This window comes from Oryctolagus cuniculus, chromosome 12 (genome assembly GCF_964237555.1).
Source record: "Oryctolagus cuniculus chromosome 12, mOryCun1.1, whole genome shotgun sequence".
Taxonomy (NCBI): domain Eukaryota; kingdom Metazoa; phylum Chordata; class Mammalia; order Lagomorpha; family Leporidae; genus Oryctolagus; species Oryctolagus cuniculus.
Window position 1 is genome coordinate 107,259,978 of NC_091443.1, and position 20,706 is coordinate 107,280,683.

General features: G+C 43.5%; 1 protein-coding gene across 7 annotated transcripts in view; it reads right to left on the minus strand.

Annotated features, from left to right (window-relative positions):
- SCAPER (S-phase cyclin A associated protein in the ER) overlaps positions 1-20,706 on the minus strand; it is a 439,677-nt gene that overhangs the window by 291,457 nt on the left and 127,514 nt on the right. For 5 of the 7 annotated variants that reach the window (XM_051834595.2, XM_070054633.1, XM_051834596.2 and 2 more), the window contains 7 exons: positions 18,041-18,303; positions 13,962-14,192; positions 9,191-9,361; positions 8,030-8,105; positions 7,706-7,823; positions 7,331-7,442; positions 1,068-1,208 (listed from right to left, as the gene is read on the minus strand). In XM_051834595.2, coding sequence (XP_051690555.2) covers positions 1,068-1,208; positions 7,331-7,442; positions 7,706-7,823; positions 8,030-8,105; positions 9,191-9,361; positions 13,962-14,192; positions 18,041-18,303 — 1,112 coding nt within the window. The remainder of the gene's footprint in view (positions 1-1,067; positions 1,209-7,330; positions 7,443-7,705; positions 7,824-8,029; positions 8,106-9,190; positions 9,362-13,961; positions 14,193-18,040; positions 18,304-20,706) is intronic. The other 2 variants (XM_070054635.1, XM_070054632.1) reach the window with 1 other exon arrangement.

Here is a 20,706-nt window from a genome sequence, read left to right on the forward strand (position 1 = left end):
GAATGAGCAGTGACTGGTTAACGAGCAGAGTTTCAGACGCATGTGACGATGCGTCCTGCACGTGCACAGAGGTGACGGTTGCACATTATGAATGTCATGTAGCACCACTGTCCTCCACATGTAACAGTGGTTAAGACAGTACATGTTATGCTGTATATTTTTACCACAACAAAAAAACTGTGGGGAAAAAAATAGACACTATACACATACTAAAAAGGAATGGTCAAAATTAAAATATGTAACAGTGTCAAGTAGTAATCAGAATTTGGTATAAGGAGAACTATCACTCACTGCTAGCAGAAAAGTAAAACAGTTTAACCAGTTTGGAAACCCGCTTTTTAAAAAGTTACGCATGAGCATGTCCTAAGTCTCTGCCAGCCCTCTCCTCAGTATTTATAAAACAAAGATGAAAGTACACATCTGCACAGATTCTTGTACACGAATGTTCGCAGCCGCTGTATGTGCAAAAGAAGAAAAACTGGTAGGAAAGCAAACGTCCATCAACAGGTGACTGGATTAGCAAATCACGTTATTTCTACTCCAGTTTATTTCTCAGCAATGAAAAGGAAGGTGCTACTAATACACGCAACAGCATGGATGAGATTCCAAATGATTATGCTGAGTGAGAGAAGCCAGAGGAAAAGCATGATCTGTATGGGGCCCCTCATATAAGGCTGTAGCAAATGCAAACATCCAGTGACAGAAAGCAGATCAGCAACTGCATGCTAACAGCCTGGAGGAAGGAAGGAATTACAGAAAGGAACTGTTTATTACGTACATGGTACTAATAGTTTGGTGGATATATACACGTCAAAACTCGTCAGATACAATACTTCACAAATGTGCTGCATGTTCTGTCAACAAAGCTGTAGAATAAATAACTCAGGAGTCAAGGGATCACTTGAAGATAAGTGGGATACTGCACCTAGTGAATTCTCAATGGCTCATTCAAATACTCCATTATTCTGGAACACAAGAAGCACCTAATAAACATTACTCTCTGCTATTGTAACAATGGAAGAAGGTACTTGGGCCACTAAGCAGTGTTCAAAGCACCTAGAATATACCTTTGCTTCTTCCTCTTGTGCTTTTTTCACAATTGCTTGCAACTGCACCTCACGTTTAAATTCAGCGTGAAGTAATTTCTCTTCCATCATTCTACGGCGCTGATCCAGCAATTCTTCCTTCCACTTCCGGACGTCCTTCTCCTAGGTACACAGAATTATGGCAACGTGAATTTCCACACACAGTCATTTAACACAGTACAAACAGGTAAGCAGTTCATGGAATATAAAGAATAAACCTGGGCAGATAGGCAGGGGCATGACTAACGATCCAGGACACGGACTATGAGACCAGACTACTGGAGATCACAGCCTGTCTGGGCCACTTACTAGCTGTATAAGCTGGGCAACTGCTTTTTCTTTCTTTTAATATTGATTTCTTTATTTGAGAGGCAGAGTTACAGACACAGAGATGGAGAGACAATCTCAAGCCAGGGGCCAAGAGCTTGTTCTGTGTCTCCCATGCAGGTGCAGGGGCCCAAGGACTTGGGCCACCTTCCACTGCTTTCCCAGGCCACAGCAGAGAGCTGGATTGGAAGTGGAGCAGCCAGGACTTGAACTGGCGCCCATACGGGGTGCTGAAGTTGCAGGAAGAGGCTTAACTCCCTGTGCCACAGCGCTGGCCCCTGGGCAACCGTTTTTGAACTTGTATCTCACTTTCCTTGTCTCTAAGGTACATCAGTACCTAACTCATAGGGTTATTTTGAAGATGGAGCTAATATATTGTAACACTCCTACAACAGTGGTTTTAGACATGACTATGGAAATATTCACTGTTATCCTATCAGTACATTTAAGATGCACTTAATTTGTATTTATTATCCTTTAAAAAACCCTTAATGTCTGCAAAACAGAATTTTTTAAAAAAAATAATTTTATGATACAGACTAGAAAATGGAAAGATGTCTGAAAAGAAAAGCACATTGCTTCCTTGAGAAACATTGTCTGAAAGAACAGACCAGGTTCTGCCTTCAGATTACAGATGTGAGAACTGCCCTTAATTCCGTAAAACAGGATCAAGTGAAAGAGAAAAGAACTTGCTTTGTGTTCCAGCAAAGAGAATCAGTCCTATTAAGGACAACTTGTGAAATTCAGGAGCAGGCTCCATGCGAGCAGGAAAAACACAATATTTCAATCAAGTGTTAACTACAACTAAACATTAACCACCTGAAACAGTACGCGGCCGAAACAGCACTGCGCTAAGAGCCAGAGGACGGGTCCTTAAACCTTGTCTCTGCGGATCTGCGACCTTTTGATGCTGGAAACAACATTAGCCTCGCCTACATTCAGCTTTCACATCTGTAAAATGGGAGAGGATACCTGCCCTGTGACCTCACGGTGTGCGGTGGTGAGCAGACGGGACCACACACGAGTTAGGAGAACAGCACTGGAAACAGCAATGCATCACGCAGACGGCAGGAAGAATTTCCCAGAATTCCCTGAAGGAGCTATGTGCACGGATGGGAAACTAAGCCAGACGCCCTCTAAAGACCCATCTAATTTTAATAGTCTGTAATTTGTTTGCATGAATACTTGGAGGTCATATTATATTGTGAGAAAATACATAATTTTATTTTTATTAAAAAAACACAGTAAGAGAGGAAATGCGGCTGTGTCAGAGAACTTCTCTTAAATGGAAAATGAAGTCAAATGTTACCTCTTGTAGAAACCCACAAGAAGAGGGCTGCGCTTCATACCTATTCATTCTAAATGGCGAATTCTTAAGATTCAGGTAAAGAGGAAAATGAGAATTTTCTTCCAGTCCAGTAAACTTTACTACCATTCCGAGGAGAATCACTCAGAAAAAGAAAAACAGACAAAGAGTACTACAGACCAGTATCCCTGATGAACACAGACGCTAAAATTCTCAACAAAAATATGGCTAATCGAATCTAACAACACATCAAAAAGATCACCCACCCGGACCAAATGGGATTGACCCCCTGGTATGCAGGGATGATTCAACATAGACAAATCACTAAAAGTGATACATACACACACACACGTATGTATATATAATGTGGAGTACTGCTCAGCTGTAAACAAGCATGACATAGTCTTTCGTAACAAAATGGATGCTCCTGAAAACCATTATACTTAGTCAAATCAATCAGTCTCAAAAAGACAAGTACCGTATGTTTTCCCTGATCTGTGGTGACTAATAGAGTACCAAAAAATGTAATGTATAGGAGCCAAACTGACATTTTGAAATTCAATAAACTGCTTCGCAGCCTTTTGCCAAGACCAAGTGTGGAGATTCAGTGACTGTTTACAGCCCTTGTCTCTACGGCTGAGGAACCGTGTTTTTTCTGCTTACTATCTGTTGAACTCTGTACTTAGTGTAGGGTAAATCTTATATAGAGTATAAAGTAAACTGAAAGCAGATCACTGTAAAAATTCACGGAGGGGATAAGAGACGAAGGAGGAGAAACTGTAGGCACGTGGGCAGGAGGGAGAGTAGGGTAGGGTGGGAAGTATCACTAAGTTCCTAAATCTATACATATGAAATTTGTTTAACAAATTTAGTTAATTAATTCACAAAAAAAAGACCGTAGCTTCCATTCTATCAATGCTCTTGCTCAATGTCTCTCTCTCTCCTCCTCCACACCATCTCCTGTTTCTTGCTCCTTCCCTCACCCTCTCTCCATGACTACTTTGTGGGGGAACTAGCAGCCCTGTCATGACGACTCCTACTTCCAAGGACCTGAGGTTTGCAACTTGACAGTCACAGAGGAGCTGGGGCCTGCAGATAACCAAAGGAGGGTTGGAAGCGGATCCTCTGGCCCCAGCTAACTGCTGCCCTCACAGAAAGCCTGGGTGCAACCTCATCCGGGACCCAGAGCAAGGAAAACCAGGCAGGCCATTCTGGAGTGTGAAAGCCACGGTGAGACGGACCGCACGCTGACCAGCACTCTCCCTAGCTCTGTGCTGTTTTGGGGACTTGCCTCATTCAAGCATCACAACAAGAGAGTAATTATACTTGTCGCTTTACAAATAAAGAAACTGAAATGCAATAAAGTAACTGACCGAGAATATCAGCTTACAATGTGGTGAAATCCAATTAGAACTGGTTAGCCATCTCCAGAGTCCAGGTTCCCTCCATGAGCACACACTGGTCAGTACCCACGCTGCTCCAAGAACCAACTCTCTCCCACAAACACAACTGGCGCCCCATTCACACTGATGATCATTCCTGTCACTTGTCCTCATTAGTAAGTTTATGTCACATTACATTAACACAGTTTCTAATGAAAAGATCTTCTGACTTCTAAGAATAAACTCAAGTTTTCCTACAGCGTTTTGTCTGTGTGTGTGTGTGTGTCTGTTGTTAACTGTGGTCATGATGCTGTACTTCACATCTCCAGAAATCATGCACCTCGCATAACTTGTACTCTCTGCCCAACATCAGCCCTTTCCTGTTCCCCCTGGTCTCTGGTAACCACCATCCCACTCTCTCCTTCTATGAATGGAACTTTTTTAGACTCCGCATGTAAGTGTGGAATGTTACTGCATATTTGACTATGTATCTACCTCCATAAGTGATATACATATACCTTCATATGGCTTCATATTTCTAGTTATCCTGTTACTGGCTCCACTTTAAGAACTAAATTAAGCCTTTCTTTTAAGGCGATTCTAGTAGTGACAGATTCCCTCTATTTTTGGGTATCTCAGAAAGGTTTTATCTCCTCTTCCTTTTTAAGGACAACCTTGTGGGGTAAGGTGTTCTTGGTTGGCCATTTCAGTATTTTAAACACGTCACCCCATTGTCTCCTGGTCTGCAAGGTTTTTCTTGAGAAACTCATTGATAGCTTTGTGTACAAGGAGGTTCCTGTCTGTATGACAAGTCACTTTTTCTCTCGCTGATCTCAAAATCTCTCTTTTTGAGTTGTGACAGCTTAATTATAAAGAACCGTGGTATAGACTCACTTATCTTAAACTTATTTGGGTTCTATGTTCTCTGGACTAGATATCTCCTATTCTCTGGAGATTTGGGGAATTTCAGTTATTAGTTCTTTAAAAAGACTTAATGATATTTTCATTCTCCCTTCCTGCTCTAATTTCTGTAGTGTATCTGCTGGTGCAGGTTTCCCATAGTCCTATAACCTTTAACCATAGTCCTATAACCTTTCTTCACTATTTTCCACTCTTTTTTTCTCCTCATTCTGGATAATTACAAAGGACCTGCCTTCAAGTTCTCCAATTCTTTGCTCTGGTGACCGACACAGTCTGCTATTTAAGTTCTCTATCGCATTTTCTTTTTCATTTAGCCACTGTGTTCTTCAACTCCAGACTTCCTTCTGCCTTCTTTCTTCATTTCTTAAGACATCTATTTGCTCCTGCATTGTTTTCCTGATACTATTAAAGTTTTCACGGGATTATCTTGCAGCCCACAGGCCTTCTACAGGGCACTCATAGTAAACGCCTTGTCGGGCTACTTAAGGGCTGCCTTTCCGTGGGCTGCTGACGGGAAGCTTCCTGTGTTCCCTGGGTGCTCTCCTGTCTCCTCAATGCTTCCTGTGCCTGTACATCGCTGTCTGTGCGTGTGAAGAAGCAGTGATGTTGTCCAGATTTTACAGATTGGTGCCCATCAGCAGCAAGCCTCACCTAGAGAAGGAGGTGAAGCAGGCGTGGAGCGGGGGAGCGCACAGGAGCACACTGCTGCGCCAGGCCAGTAACTGCATGTTCTCTGACCCGAAGCTTCTGGGTGTTTGCAGCAGCTGTGAGAGCTGTTGGAATCATCAACAACGCCTCCGTGTTGTGTCCAAGTACACATGGTAGGAGCATACAAGAAGATGGCAGTGGAAACGAGGCCATGCAACACACAAAGCTCTGGAGTGCGGCTGCAGCCCCACATGTTACAGTGGGAGCCGTGTACACACATGAATCCAGGGCTGACACGATACGCACACATGATACACACGATACACACATGACACACACATGACACACACGATACGCACACATGACACACACGATACGCACACATGATACAGCTCTGGAGTGCGGCTGCAGCCCCACATGTTACAGTGGGAGCCGTGTGCGCACATGAATCCAGGGCTGACATGATATGCACACATGATACACACGATACACACTATACGCACACATGATACACACAATATGCACACATGACACACACAATACGCACACATGATACACACGATACACCCATGACACACGATACGCACACATGACACACACAATACGCACACATGATACACACAGCTCTGGGGTGCGGCTGCAGCCCCACATGTTATAGTGGGAGCCGTGTGCACACATGAATCCAGGGCAGACACGATATGCACACATGACACACACGATACGCACACATGACACACACGATACGCACACATGATACACACAGCTCTGGAGTGCGGCTGCAGCCCCACATGTTGCAGTGGGAGCCGTGTGCGCACGTGAATCCAGGGCTGACACTTTATGCACACATGATACACACAATATGCACACATGATAACAACTGGAGGCCAAGGTGGTAGCTCAGACCCCACTAGCTTAGGGGATCAGCCACAGGCGCATACCCTTAGTAGCAGCAGAAAGAGCCTGCCCACAGGCTCACAACAAAATCCTGATAATAACAAGATTATTATTATCAAAACTGCCCTACAGTCATTCTACACTTTGGACAAGGTTCCCCAAGGACAACCTCCAATGAAAACAGCAAAGGATGTAGCCAGCGTTGTGGTCCAGCAGATTAAGCTATTGCCAGTGACATCAACATCTCATATCTGAGTGCTGGTTCCAGTCCTGGCTTCTCCATTTCCAATCAGCTTCCTGCTAACGTGCCTAGGAAGGCAGAAGATGCCCCAAGTACTTTGGCCCCTGCTACACAGAGGGAGACCCAGACAGAGTTCTTGGCTCTCAGCTTCAGCTTGGCCTAGACCCATATGTTCTGGTCATTCGGGGAATGAATGAATGAAGGAAGATGGTTCTTTCTTTCTCTCTCCTGCCCTCCCATTCTGCTTTTCAAATAAATAAATGTCTTACAAAAAAAAAAAAAAAAGAAAGAAAATTTCAAAGGACAAAACCCAGCTGCAATAATCCATGCCAATCCTGTAAAATATCAAATACTAGGTAATTTGAGAATGACAAATTTTTTTATTTAACACTTAGATTTCTGGAATGAAACAGTAGAAATGCATAACAAATATAATCCTTAGGGTTCTTTTAGCTTTCTCTCAGACAAGAAAAATAAAGTTCACCAATTTAAGGTTACTGTAATTCCCCAAAAGAGAAAAACTCACCCTCTCTAACAATTTCTGAAGCTTTAAGGTTTTTTCTTCGCGTAACTTTTCTCTCAGCTGCTGGGCTTTCATTTGTTTTTCTTCGTGTTTCTTCTTAGATTCTGCAATTGTCCTAGTAATATAAACAAATGGGCAAGAGACACAGATGTTTGCATGGTAAGGCCAAAAATAGTGCTCTTTAAACTTCAGAGTTCTTTGAGTACACTACACTAACTTCGGCATAACATTTCAGGAAAGCGCTGTCACTCTTTGACGGACCTGGAACTTTCCTAGAGTAACGTGGCTAAAAAGGTCAGGCAGCAACTCAGCTTAACAGTCAAGAGTGGCTGCGCTCCCTCCCGCGAGATGTGGCAGGCTGGTGCGCACAGGCCAGACCTTTTACGAGACGGCGAGGACAGCTTCTCGTGCATGTGAATCCCGTGTCCCGGGGGTCTAGCAGGCTCCTCTTCCACAATGTCCCCCCAGGATGTGTTCTGGCGCCAAGACTCACGAGCTGTTCAGAGGAAGAAAGCCATCCTTAGGGTCAAACCACAGAGTTCTATAAAACCAACACTTGTAAACAGACTGTTGAAAGGCAACAGCGTTCCCTCTTGAATTATTTATGTTACACAGAAAGTCCACAAAACAAGATAATCTATTTTATCCCACTGTACCTACAGGCCAAATCACACACACACACACACACACACACACAAATACCTTCATAATCTGCAAGAACATCGTTCCAGTCCATAGACATACCACAGAAAGATACACTCCCACTGCCCATGCTGGCCTAAAACATAAGGGATATTGAAAAATAAATCTTTCAACACAATGATAATCCTAAAAATCTACTTATACATAAACTTTTCCTATCTACTCTTAATCTACTTCATTTAACCAATAGTTCAAAACCAGAAAAAAACTATACAAATGCCAAGTTAAAGAAACATAGCTATGGGGCTAATATTGTGGCTTAATGGGGCAAGCTGCTGCCTGTGATGCCAGTATCCTGTATAGGCCCCGGTTCAAGTCCCAGCTGCTCCACTTCCAATCCAGCTCCCTGCTAATGCACCTGGGAAAGCAGTGGAGGATGGCCCAATTCCTTGGGCCCTGCACCCATGTGGGAGACTGGATAGAGTTCCTGGCTTCTGGCCTTTGCCAGGCCATTGCAGCCACCTGAAGAATAAACCAGTGGATGGAGCATCTCTCTCTCTCTCTCTTTCTCTCTCTGTCTCCTCCCTCCCTTCCTCCCTCCCTCCCTCCCTCCCTCTCTAACACTGCCTTTCAAATAAATCAATAAATTTTAAAAATGCCATAGACTATGAATTTTTGCGTCTACTAGCCATTAACAACAGAGACGAATGAAGTAAATTTCAAAAGAAATACACTGATTTTATACTGCTGCTACACAGACACTGACCTGTTATACACAAAGCACACCTCTCTAGAACTCGAGAGTACCTGCTGAGCACTCAGTAACTGCAAGGCAGTGTGTGACTCGTTTTTGGTTAGCAGAATTCAGAAAGGACAATTCCTCCCATCTCTATACATTTCAATACAAGTAGTGCAGAGTTTCTATTTTCTGTGAGATCGAATCACTTCATTTACAAAACGTGCATAACACTGCTCAACTTGTCAACTGCACGGCACAAGATAATACTTAGCGAAATACTTTAAAAAATTAGTATTATTTTCTACGTAAACCTAAGTCACTCAGCGAATAACAATAATGATATTACTATCATCAAATGATACCAGCCACATCATGATTTTTAAATTTTAAACAGGACTAGATGAACTCCCGATCTTTTTGGCCCCGAGAACTTCATTTCCGAACAACGCTCTAAGAAACGACGTCACAATTGCAAAGCTCACAGAGAAGTCGCTGTCGTTGTCGGTTTCGATGTTGATGTCGTTGTTCTCCTCCGCCTCTATCTCCCTGGTCAGCTGCTCCTCCTCAGCGATGGCGCTGGCGATGGCTTCTTCGTTGGCCTTTTCCAGGCGATCTGCCAACTCCTCCTTCTTAGCCAGGACCTCCGCCATAGACTATAAAGTACAAAACAAATGAGCACAGAGGAGAATCGGAACTCGACAGGAAGGTTAAGTCACTGCGCCCTTTTGCTCTAACCACACGCTCAGCGCTCACACGGAGTAGCACTGATCCAGAATCCAAAAACCTGGGGTCCAGACAGACCCAAGCACCTGCTGCTGTGTGAGCAGCCCCGCCGGTGTCCGGGAAGTGGACGAAGGCCCACGACTCACCCTCTGCCGGGCTGCTGTGTGTGAGTAACTGTGAAGCTACATCATCGCAGGTGCGATTAATGCCGGCGGGGACTGCATTAGGGCAGAAACCCACAGCAGCTAGAGACCAAACACGCTCCCTACATAGAAGAAGCGCACACTGCAATGGAAGCATGGAAGGATATACGCTGTAATGGTGAGGACTCATTCTGAACGTATTCACCTCCGTTAATATGCATTAGAAGTAAAGTAAATAAACCCCCATGAGGAGATAAAAAGGCAACACGGATCTGTATGGTGACTCTGCGCCTCTTGCCCCCACCACGCTCCTCCTCTCAGAACAAATCCTCTCAGAAGAAATCAACTCCAACAGTTAGTAAGTCAACAAAGGGGATAAAATGGAATTATAAGAAAAAAGAGGAAGCAACACATAGGTCACAGGGAAAAGGAATAGTGAGAGGTGGATTTAAGCAAACTGGATCATCATCATATCACAAGCAAGTAACCTAAACACCCCAACTAATGGACGCAGACTATAGAGTTGGATAAAAAAGGAAAGCTCATACGTATCCTTCCTACAAAACTGCTTTAAAAACAAGAATACAAACAGATTACAAGTGAAAGATCTACACGAGTCCAAAGAAAGTTCAAGTATGAACAGCAGACACAGATCTCAGGGCAAAATACGTCACAAGGTTGGAGGAGGTCACTTCAGAATAATGAAGGCATCTATTCGCTGGGAAGACACAACGGTCCCCGGGCTTATGAACTTAACAGAGCTTCAAAACACAGAGGCAAAAAGCAACACAACTGCGAAGTGAAATAAAACTACTGAGAATGTAAAACGGTGCAATCACTGTGGAAAGACGTCTGCTAGTTCTTCTAAGGCTAAGCCATTCCAATCAAAACACACTGCTCTGTCCAAGAGAAAGGAAAACACGTGTCTACACAAACACTTGTGTGCAAATACTTACAGCAGCAGCCTTCATGACAGGGAAGCAGTGGGAACAGCAGTTCATGTCCATCAGCTGACGATGGTAAGTCAAATGCAGCGTATCCATGCAGTAGAATACTAACAGGTCATAAAGAGGAGTGGAGAGGCAGGCTACAACATGGATGAGCCTTTGAGACGTTACGCCAAGGTGAAAGAAGCCAGACACAAAGAGCCACACATTGCACCCCATTTCTATGAAACGCCCAGAACAGGCAAGACCGTGGCACAGAGAGCAGACTTGGGCTGGGAGGCAGGGGTGGGGCAGAGGGAGAGACTTCTAGTGAGTACTGGCTCTCTCTCTCTCAAGTGATGAAAATGTTATAAAACTAGGGCTGGTGATGGCTGCACAACTCTAGGAATATACTGAAAAATGCTTGAGTGTAAACTTTAAATGGATGAACTGTATGTTATATACAGTGAAACTCACTGAAGTTGTTTTAAGAAAAGAAACAGATTTTCAGCTACATTCAGAGATTTTAACATACTCTCAACTGGAAGAACAAGTAGACAGAAAAACCTGTAGGGATACAGGGAATCAACACACTGATCTATGCCATTTCCCCAGGAGAGTTACGGGCACGCTCACAGAGACACGGGCACGCAGATGCTGTGGTGTGCATTCAGGACAACAGAAGCTACTCACGTCTGTAAGCAAACGAACGAATAAACACGCTGTAGTACACGCATACGACAGAATTCTACCACAGTGCGAAGAATGAACTATTGGTCCACAACTACACGGACGAATCTCAAAATAATTACGCTGACAGAAGTTGTGCAAAGATTACACGATTCTAGTTATATTATACTCTGAAAATGTAAAGTGATATACAGTGAAAAAGGCAATTCAGTATTCACCTGGGAAGGAGATACAGGGAAGGGTGGCAGAAGGGATTACCAAGGGCAATGTGGCAATGGCTTCAAAGGTGTCAACACAGGCCAAAATGTCTCAAGGTGAAGTTCACTAAAAAATCAACTATCCGTCAATGAAGGTACTGCAAACTACAAATGCTGGTGCCCCAGCTGTGCACGTGGTCTGGTGTGGAGCCCGGGCACTCGTGTTTCTTATGAAGCATCTCCTGTCCCCTCTGTGCTAAACTAAGCCCCCTAAAGTACACAAAACTTGTCCCTGCGTACGAGCAGCAGGTGGGGAAGATCCGAGGACTATTCCTGTGCACCCCGAGCTCTTCTCTACAAATCCCAAAACGCCAGAGAGTAGCTCCAGCTCACGTGCCACACAAACACTGAAGCCCACAAGTTCCAGACAGTAAAGCTGAGCATAACTAAATCTGCCCAGAGAGACTCTCCCACGAGCCTTCTCTGTTTCTTCCCTGACTCTGACGTCTCCCAGGATACAACATTTCTATCTAGTTTCTATCTGAAGACCCCAAAAGATTCTCAGCTAGAAAAGCGTATAGATGATGAAGCTGTTGAGTTATCCATTCATAACTTCAACCCATTTCACATGTTGAAATTCAGATAAACAGCTGCAAACATCACTATTCCGGAAATGTCCAAATTTCACTGGAAAATGTTAGTAAATACAAAAACTCGGAAGGACAGAAACTAGATGTGCGTAGCTGCACATGTGGACAACGCTGGACAAGTGGGCCTGGAAGAGGCGCTCCCAGTCTTTCCCGCTACAGTTTCCGTCACGGAAGTGAAATGCGGATTTCTTCTCCGCTTTGCTTTAAGCAGCTGTGAGATGATACTGCAGTGAGAGCTGGCAAAGAAACAGTTCTCTTAGCCCTGCGGGACTTGCTGTCCTTCCCTGCTGGGAAACTAAGTCCGGTGCTTCTCTAGAGTAGCCCACAGACACGACTCCATAAACACACACTACAATATAATTTTTTTTAATCTTGGTTTAGTTAAAACTACTCTAGGGGCCGGCGCCATGGCTCACTTGGTTAATCCTCTGCCTGTGGTGCCAGCATCCCATATGCACCGGGTTCTAGTCCCGGTTGCTCCTCTTGCAGTCCAGCTCTCTGCTGTGGCCCGGGAAGGCAGTAGAGGATGGCCCAAGTGCTTGGGCCCTGCACCCACATGGGAGACCAGGAGAAGCACCTGGCTCCTGGCTTCAGATCAGCATAGCGCCGGCCGTAGTAGCCATTTGGGGAGTGAACCAAAGGAAGGAAGACCTTTCTCTCTGTCTCTCTCACTGTCAAAAAAAAACAAAAACAAAAACAAAAAACTACTCTAAAAATACACTGATGTCCATATTTAGAACAAAAGTTATTTTCTTTCAAGAGCATATATTTTACCCTAATAATAACCAAGGCTTTTCATGATTCTGTAATAAGCTTATACACTGATACATGCAGTCAAAATAAAAATGATAAAAAAGAATTGTGGAGTATTTTATGCTTATTTTAACAATAACTGTTTTCTTCTTTTGAAATTTCATTCCCACGGGATCAAACTGCAGAAAAAAACATTTAATATGAGACACTGCCGGAAAAGCAAAAATATAAACATGAGGAATTTCTATCCCATACTTTAAAGTCACTAATTATTTGATCGAAATTGTGTTCAATCTTTAAAATGTTCATGATGAAAAGACACAGATAAAGAACGATTGGTCTACTTCACCGAAGGTATCAAAACATTTGTTTTCTTGTTACTACAATCTTTATTTTTCTCTCCTTAAACAAGCCATATCAAGCTTTATCACTATCTACTATTATTATCTTTGTAAGGTGCACAATTTTGTCTCCTAACACTTGTTAATAAAGTCTTTCCACATTGCATTAAATTTTAGAAGAAGTTATACTATATAGTAGTTTTTGAAATAAAAAAGTAAAATTTGAGGAATTTTCTCAATGTCGTCTATTTGCCTATCTCTTTGGAAAGCTACAGACTAAACTAGCTGGTTGTTCTGGATCACCCCAGGTCACAAGTCTGCATGCGAAACTCAGCATCAGGAGGAGCAGGCAGAGGCAGGTGGAGATGCCTGGCATAGCATACACCTGTGAACGCTCAATGCATGCTTAGAAATTCTGGAAAACGGAAGGTAAATACCTCTCGTCTCGGAGACCAACTCCAAGCAAGTGAGAGTAGCTGTCTCAAATATTCTATCGAGAATTTTTAAAAGCCAACAGGCTCCAGATCACATCCATCAAAGTATCAGACACAGCATGAAAGACTTGATTGTTACTGGTTTAGTTTGGGCTAATCACAAACAAATTAAATGATTTTGAATAAATGAGCAAACTGACTTTCTTACTCTATAAAACAAGAAGAATCCTAACGATGTCAAAAAATTATTGTAATAAAATGTTAGAATGAAGTAACATATCCCAAATCCTTTATAAAAACTTCTTTGTAAAGCAAAAAGTAATAAATACAAATTTTCATTTTTGGAGTTCAGCCTTGTAACTATTTCTACTCAGAATTCTGAGAAGTTGTTCTTACCAAGTTAGCAGCACTCACATTTGAAATCTCGGAAGGGTCCATCTCGTGTTCTATCCTTGCGTTCTCTACTGGAAGCTTGTCTTCCTGTGTCTGCAAAGGAGGCGAGGCCGCGGGCCACAGAACTGCTGAGCACGCCGTGTCCCCGCGCACGGCAGGCGTGCCGGCAGTCTGCACAGACGTGTCCTCACTACGGCCGCCGTTTGTGCCGTCCTCCGATGTCGTCGCTGGGAACTAACACAACATAATTGAAGAATGAATCCAAGATAACAGAAACACTCACCAACTACTACACGGCACAGGGGCTGGTTCTGCCAACACCCTGACTGCGAAACGGCACCTGACGACAACCGGCCCTCTCTGTACGTTCAACGGGGAAACGGGAAGAAAGGGGGCAACCCAGATTTTGCTTGCATGTCTACGACATGTAGGCACTGTCCAAAGTTCTCTAAGAAAATGAGCGAGGCAGACTGTACTCTTGATGAGAATTTTACGTCCTTCACTAAAGATAACTGGTCACACGTGATAACTCGTCCTGTACAGCAGCAAGTTCTTTTGCAAACACTGCTTGGTATCAGCTGAGGATCTTCAACACTTTCAGAAAACAGCTTTTTTTTTTTAACTTTTATTTAGCAAACATAAATTTCCAAAGTACAGCTTATGGATCACAATGGCTTTTTCCCCCCATAACTTCCCTCCCGCCCGCAACCCTCCCAACTCCCGCTCCCTCTCCCATTCCACAGAAAACATCCTGACATCACTTTCTGCCAAAATATATCTAAGATACATGTTTCTCAAAACCATGAAACGTATTCCTCCAGATAACAGTAACATGACCTTGGAGTATGTTCAATGAGGATGCAGTCGGTACCCGACACCAACTCTCAGGTCTGAGAGAGAGGCTTGCCCTCCCAGGGCAGAGCTAAAGCACGCAGAGCCCACCACGGGATCCACGGGCCCTAGAGCAGCATAGGAACACTTAACAGGACCGCCATCGTGGCACAGTGGATAAAGCCACTGCCTGCAAGCCAGCATCCCATACAGGCACCAGTTTGAGCCCTGGCTGCTCTACTTCCCATCCAGCTCCCAGCTAATGCGGATGGGAAAACAGTGGAAGAGTACTTGGGCCCCAAACCCACATGGGAGACTGGAAGAAGCTTTGGGCTCCTGGCTTCAGCCTGGTCCAGCCCAGGTTATTGTGGCCATTTGGCAAGTGAACCAATGAGTGGAAAATCTCTCTCTCTCTCTGGCCCTGTCTCTTGGTAACTCCCTTTCATTAAAAAAAAAAAACAGCTAAAACACAACAGAAATGTGAAAACAATCCTTTTTTTAAAAGATTTATTTTATTTATTTGAAAGGCTGAGTTACACACAGAGAGAGGTATCTTCCATTCACTGGATCACTCCCCAAATGGCCACAACTGCAGGAGCTGGGCCAGGCCGAAGCCAGGAGCTTCTTCCCAGTCTCCCACAGGGTGCAGGGGCCCAAGCACCTGGACCATCCTCTGCTGCTTTCCCAGGCCATAGCAGGGAGCTGGATCAGAAATGAAGCAGCAGGGACTCAAATCAGTGCCCATATGAGACAGCACTATTGCAGGTGGCAGCTTTACCTGCTATACCACTGTGCTGGCCCCAAAAACAATCTTAAAAAAAACATGACATTGACTTAGGTCAACTATATATCATTTTTTAAACTTTCTAATCTAGTAAATAGATAGTTTCACTTTTTAACAGAGTAAAAAAATGGTGCTATGTTTTCTAATTATACTCCAAGTCAAAGAATTAACATCTAAAATTGTGAATTTAAAACGCAGTCACATTTCTTAAATAAACAATAGATAAACACTGCAGTGGCAATAAAACCCCCAGTTTGATTAATTCTTTATTAAAATATTAAACTTGGCCAAGTCTTATAAACTACTTTAAAAATTCTACTATTGGTCAGAACTTGAAGTGTTACAAAGTGTTGATTTCACCATAAGCATTATTGAAATTGTATCTCACTGTTTATATTACTATCAAAATTATTTATATGTCAGTGACCATGGTTTATAATCTTCTTGGAAATATTTATATTAGCATTACTGATGTTTACATAGAGTCAACCATGTTTGTTAAAAGCTCAGATTCATTTATATAATGAAATCAAAGTTAAACTACAAAATAATGTCAAGAAAAGATATAAATATGCTAATTCCATTTTTAGAATGACACTGGAGGAAATTTTACACCTTGGCTATCATCAACAGTGAACTTTTACACTGAAATATTTTAGTGACAGTCTATTCAAAAACAAATTTTATCAATAATTCCAGAAAGCCCAATATCACGTAAGTTTATTTACCACATAAATACTGTTATATTTTTCCATTAAAACACACTACTTAGCAAGAATGCTAGATGCTTTCTAGGTGACATTAAGAAGTGATTGCTTGGGGCCGGCGCTGTGGTGCAGGTTGAGCCCTGGCCTGAAGTGCCAGCATCCCACACGGGTGCAGGTTCAAGTCCTGGCTGCTCCACTTCTGATGCATTCCCCTACTAATCGCCTGGAAAGCAGTGGAGGAGGCCCAAGGTCTGGGCCCCTGCACCCACGTGGGAGACCTGGAAGAAGCTCCTGGCTCCTGGCTTTGGCCTGGCACAGCCTGATCACTGTAGCCATTTGGGGGGTGAACCAGCTGATGGAAGATCTCTGTCACTCCTTCTCTCTCTCTGTAACTCCACCTTTCAAATAAATGTATCGTTTTTTAAAAAGAAGTGATTTCTTTGCTAAATATATTCAATGTAGTTTACCTATATTATATAGTATATATATACCAATTACTTTGTATGTGTCTCAGACTCTGTTCCATAGAGTGGGAAATTCAAAAGCAACATAAGGTACTACTTCCAGAGAGTGTGCAATCTAACATAAGCAAAAAATATGCACACATTAAAGAGCCACAGAGCATCAAGAACGATGTAGGATTAAGAACCACTGTCATCATGAAGAAAGAGGACAAGGAAGTCAGGGCCCATTTCCTGGATGCATGCAATGCACACACATGCATACACACACATGCACACACACAAACCACACGCGCGCGCACACACACAATGCCCTACAGATACAAGGAATGAATATTAAGCAGCAGATATTATTCTAGACTGAAAATAATACAACTAAAACTAATTTACGTTTGCCCCGTACTATGATATCAAAGAGTATCACTTGTATTTCATTAGTCATTTTACATAAAATCCTGTCATCTGAACATGAACTTTTATATAAAAAAAATCTAAAATATATATAAGTTCACTCAAAAATAAACTTCAACTAGATTAACAGAGTATTGAGAATATTAACTTTTAAAAAGTTTACATTAAATATTAGCAAATTACTCTATACTTGTATTACAAGTAGACTAAGTTCAAAATTTCATTGCCATTTTTAATAACACTTGAAATGAAGCAGATACCACCAAAGCAACCAAGCTAACACCAAACCTGGGCAAACTGACACCTGTCTCTAGAGACGTGTGACACTAGGACAGTCACTTTGTTCCTGTGTCCCCAGTGAAAGACATTAAGGAAACAAAACCAATACACTATGCGCTTCCACAATGGACAGCCGCTCGGGGGCCAGGGTGAGGGGTCAGAGGATGTCATGAAGAAATTACTGAGAAAACTGGAAAATTCTGAGTACAGACTACAACTGAGATAATGACACAAATTTCAAATTCCTTGATTTTCCTAGTCTGATCATACAAAAGAATTTCTCTGGAGATACAAGTAATACTATTTAAAAGTAAATGCTTATGAGGTTTGCGCATTATTCCCAAAAGTTGAGCATACACTATAGGTGTGTGTGACAAGTAGCAAAGTAAAAGAAAACAAAATGTGGCAAATTTAATTAGTAAATGTAGGTGAACGGTATGAGGTGGTTCAATCCTTGTAACATTTTATAAATTTGAAAATTTTCACGCGCACACATGCACACACACACACACACACACGCACACAAAGCGACCGCATTAGTAGGAAGAATGGACATCCCAGCACACACAGCCCCCTGGAAAGGGCAGCCGGGGACTCTCCGGATCCTACCTGGGCTCTCTCGGCCAGAGGACGGTCACCGCAGCGGGAGGGCTCTTTGGGCCGAGCTTCTGCAGTCTGAGAAGGTCCTTCTCCCACAAAGTCGCCTTTCTGCACGTTTTCGTCGAGTAAAAGACACACGTTTTCTTTATTGCTGTCATCCTCCGGCCTGAGGGCCTCGGGTACTGGGGCAGCCTTCGGGGCCACCGCTGCTGACCGGGCGCGGACAGGCCTCCCCCTCTGAACAGTCTCCCATCCTTCAGCATCTTTTTGTTCTACACAATTAAGGGGAGGAAATAAAGTATCTCTTTAGACGACAAAAACATTTGGAAACCTATAAAGTAAAGGCATTGGCCACCTGAGTTGCCATTAAGTATAAGCTAATATACAAACTTAAAAGTATTAGACAAGGAATACAAACTTATATGGATAGGTATCATTATCTCTATTTTACAAATGATAAAGTAGAGATTCAGATTAAGAGTGATCTAAGGCCATACAGTTCATGAGTATTAATAAGCATTTAAATAGTATATATAAAAGGTATGAACAGGGGCCGGTACTGTGGCGCAGCAGGTTAAAGCCCTGGCCTGAAGCGCTGGCATCCCACGTGGGCACCGGTTCTAGTCCCGACTGCTCCTCTTCCAATCGAGCTCTCTGCTATGGCCTGGGTAAGCAGTGGAAGATGGCCCAAGTGCTTGGGCCCCTGCACACACGTGGGAGACCCAGAAGAAGCTCCTGGCTTCAAATTGGCACAGCTCTGGCCGTTGCGTCCATCTGGGGAGTCAACCAGTGGATGGAACACCTCTGTCTCTGCCTCTCTCTGTAACTCTGTCTTTCAAGTAAGTAAAATAAATCTTTAAAAAAAAAAAAAAAAAACAGCACAGAAAGATTCTGAAAGGACTTGAAAACCGGCAGAGTGGGGACTGCCCTGGGTTTCCTTGTCACCTCCTACATATTCCAAACAAGATGCTACAAAAGCCCCCAACCCAGAAACATCAACAGGCAGAAAAACAGGTACCAAATAAAGCCTGTTTTGTGAAGCCAAAGGATGGGGCAGGGGAAGCATGACCCAACAAAACAGGAAGTCTTTTTGGCAACCTCCACTCCACCTGAGCCAAACCCCTGTGGAGCCCACCCCTGATGGCTTGAGAAGGCAGGAGCTGGGAGCTCACGTCCACCTCCCGCCTTGCAGAAGCAGATGGCACTCCAACTTGCAAGTCCTGCAGGCAGGGCCCAGTGGGGAGCAGGACTTCTGACACAACACAGGGCCAAGCACCACCAGTCCATGCTCCGCTCTCGCCTCACCCAATGCCAACAGGGCCTTGGAGAGAGCTGAATTGCCAGTCAGCAACCAGGATGCAGAACAAGCAGCAGAAGGCAGGTCTGCTTCGTACCTGGACCCACCCGCCCCTTCCTCTGATGCCACCATAACCTAGGGCACAGAGGGGACATGAGTCGATCCCTCCCACTCCTCTCCTCCTCAGAGGCAGTGGGGCCAAGCAGGCAGCCAAGGAGGCGGTGCACGCTGGTGCCCTACTTTCACTGACAAAGTGTCACACAGCCCAGAACAGCCTCAGAGACTCACAGAAACAGAAAAGCAGCTAACAGGTGTGTCCCAGGAGGTCCAGAAAGAGGACATAGAACTAAAAAAGTATTTGAATAAATAATGGCTGAAAACTACCCAAATTTAGTAAAGAAATAAAATTACAGGTTTGAGAAATCATGTGAATCCCAAAGAGAATTAAAACAAAAATAGTCCATGGTGAGACACATACTAAGCCTCTTAAAGATAAAGGAAAACTCAATAGCTAAACCCGTAGAAATTAAGGCCAACATCTGAAAAGGAGTCAGAAATGTCAACCCTAATGATGGCAGATTTCTCGTCTGAAACTATGTAGGTCAGCAGGAAGTGGCACACTTATAAGAGACTAAAAGAACTGTCAGTCATGAATCTTATATCCAGGGAAAATATCCTTCCAAATTCAAGAGAAATAAAAGCATTCTCAGATGAAGGAAAATCCAAGAGAACATATGACTGAAGAATGTATCACTTGTAATACGCTTAAAGAATGGCTAAGGGAGGTTCCCAAAGAGAAATAATATCACATAGGTTTAAAAGGGTTTGAAATTCCAAAAATCAAAGGATACTGGAATAAGTGAAAACAGAGGTGAATGTAATTAATTATCCCTCTCATTAACTTCTTTTTTTTGGACAGGCAGAGTTAGATAGTGAGAGAGAGAGGAGAGAACCCCACAAATGGCCGCTATGGCCAGCACTGCACCGATCCGAAGCCAGGAGCCAGGTGCTTCCTGCCGGTCTCCCATGAGGGTGCAGGGCCCAAGGACTTGGGCCATCCCCCACTGCCTTCCCGGGCCACAGCAGAGAGCTGGACTGGAAGAGGAGCAAGCTGGACAGAATCTGGTGCCCCAACCGGGACTAGAACCCAGAGTACTGGAGCCGCAGGCAGAGGATTAGCCAAGTTAGCCGTGGCGCAGACCCTCATGAACTTCTTGAATCATCTTTGATGGTAATGCAAAAATTATATCACCATCTGATGTGGTGCTCAACATACACACAGAAAACCTGAGATAATTACATCTTAAAGTGGAGAGAGTTAAAGAAACCAACCAGAAAGTTAGGTTTCTACATTTCCCTCCCAGTGGTAGATATCAGC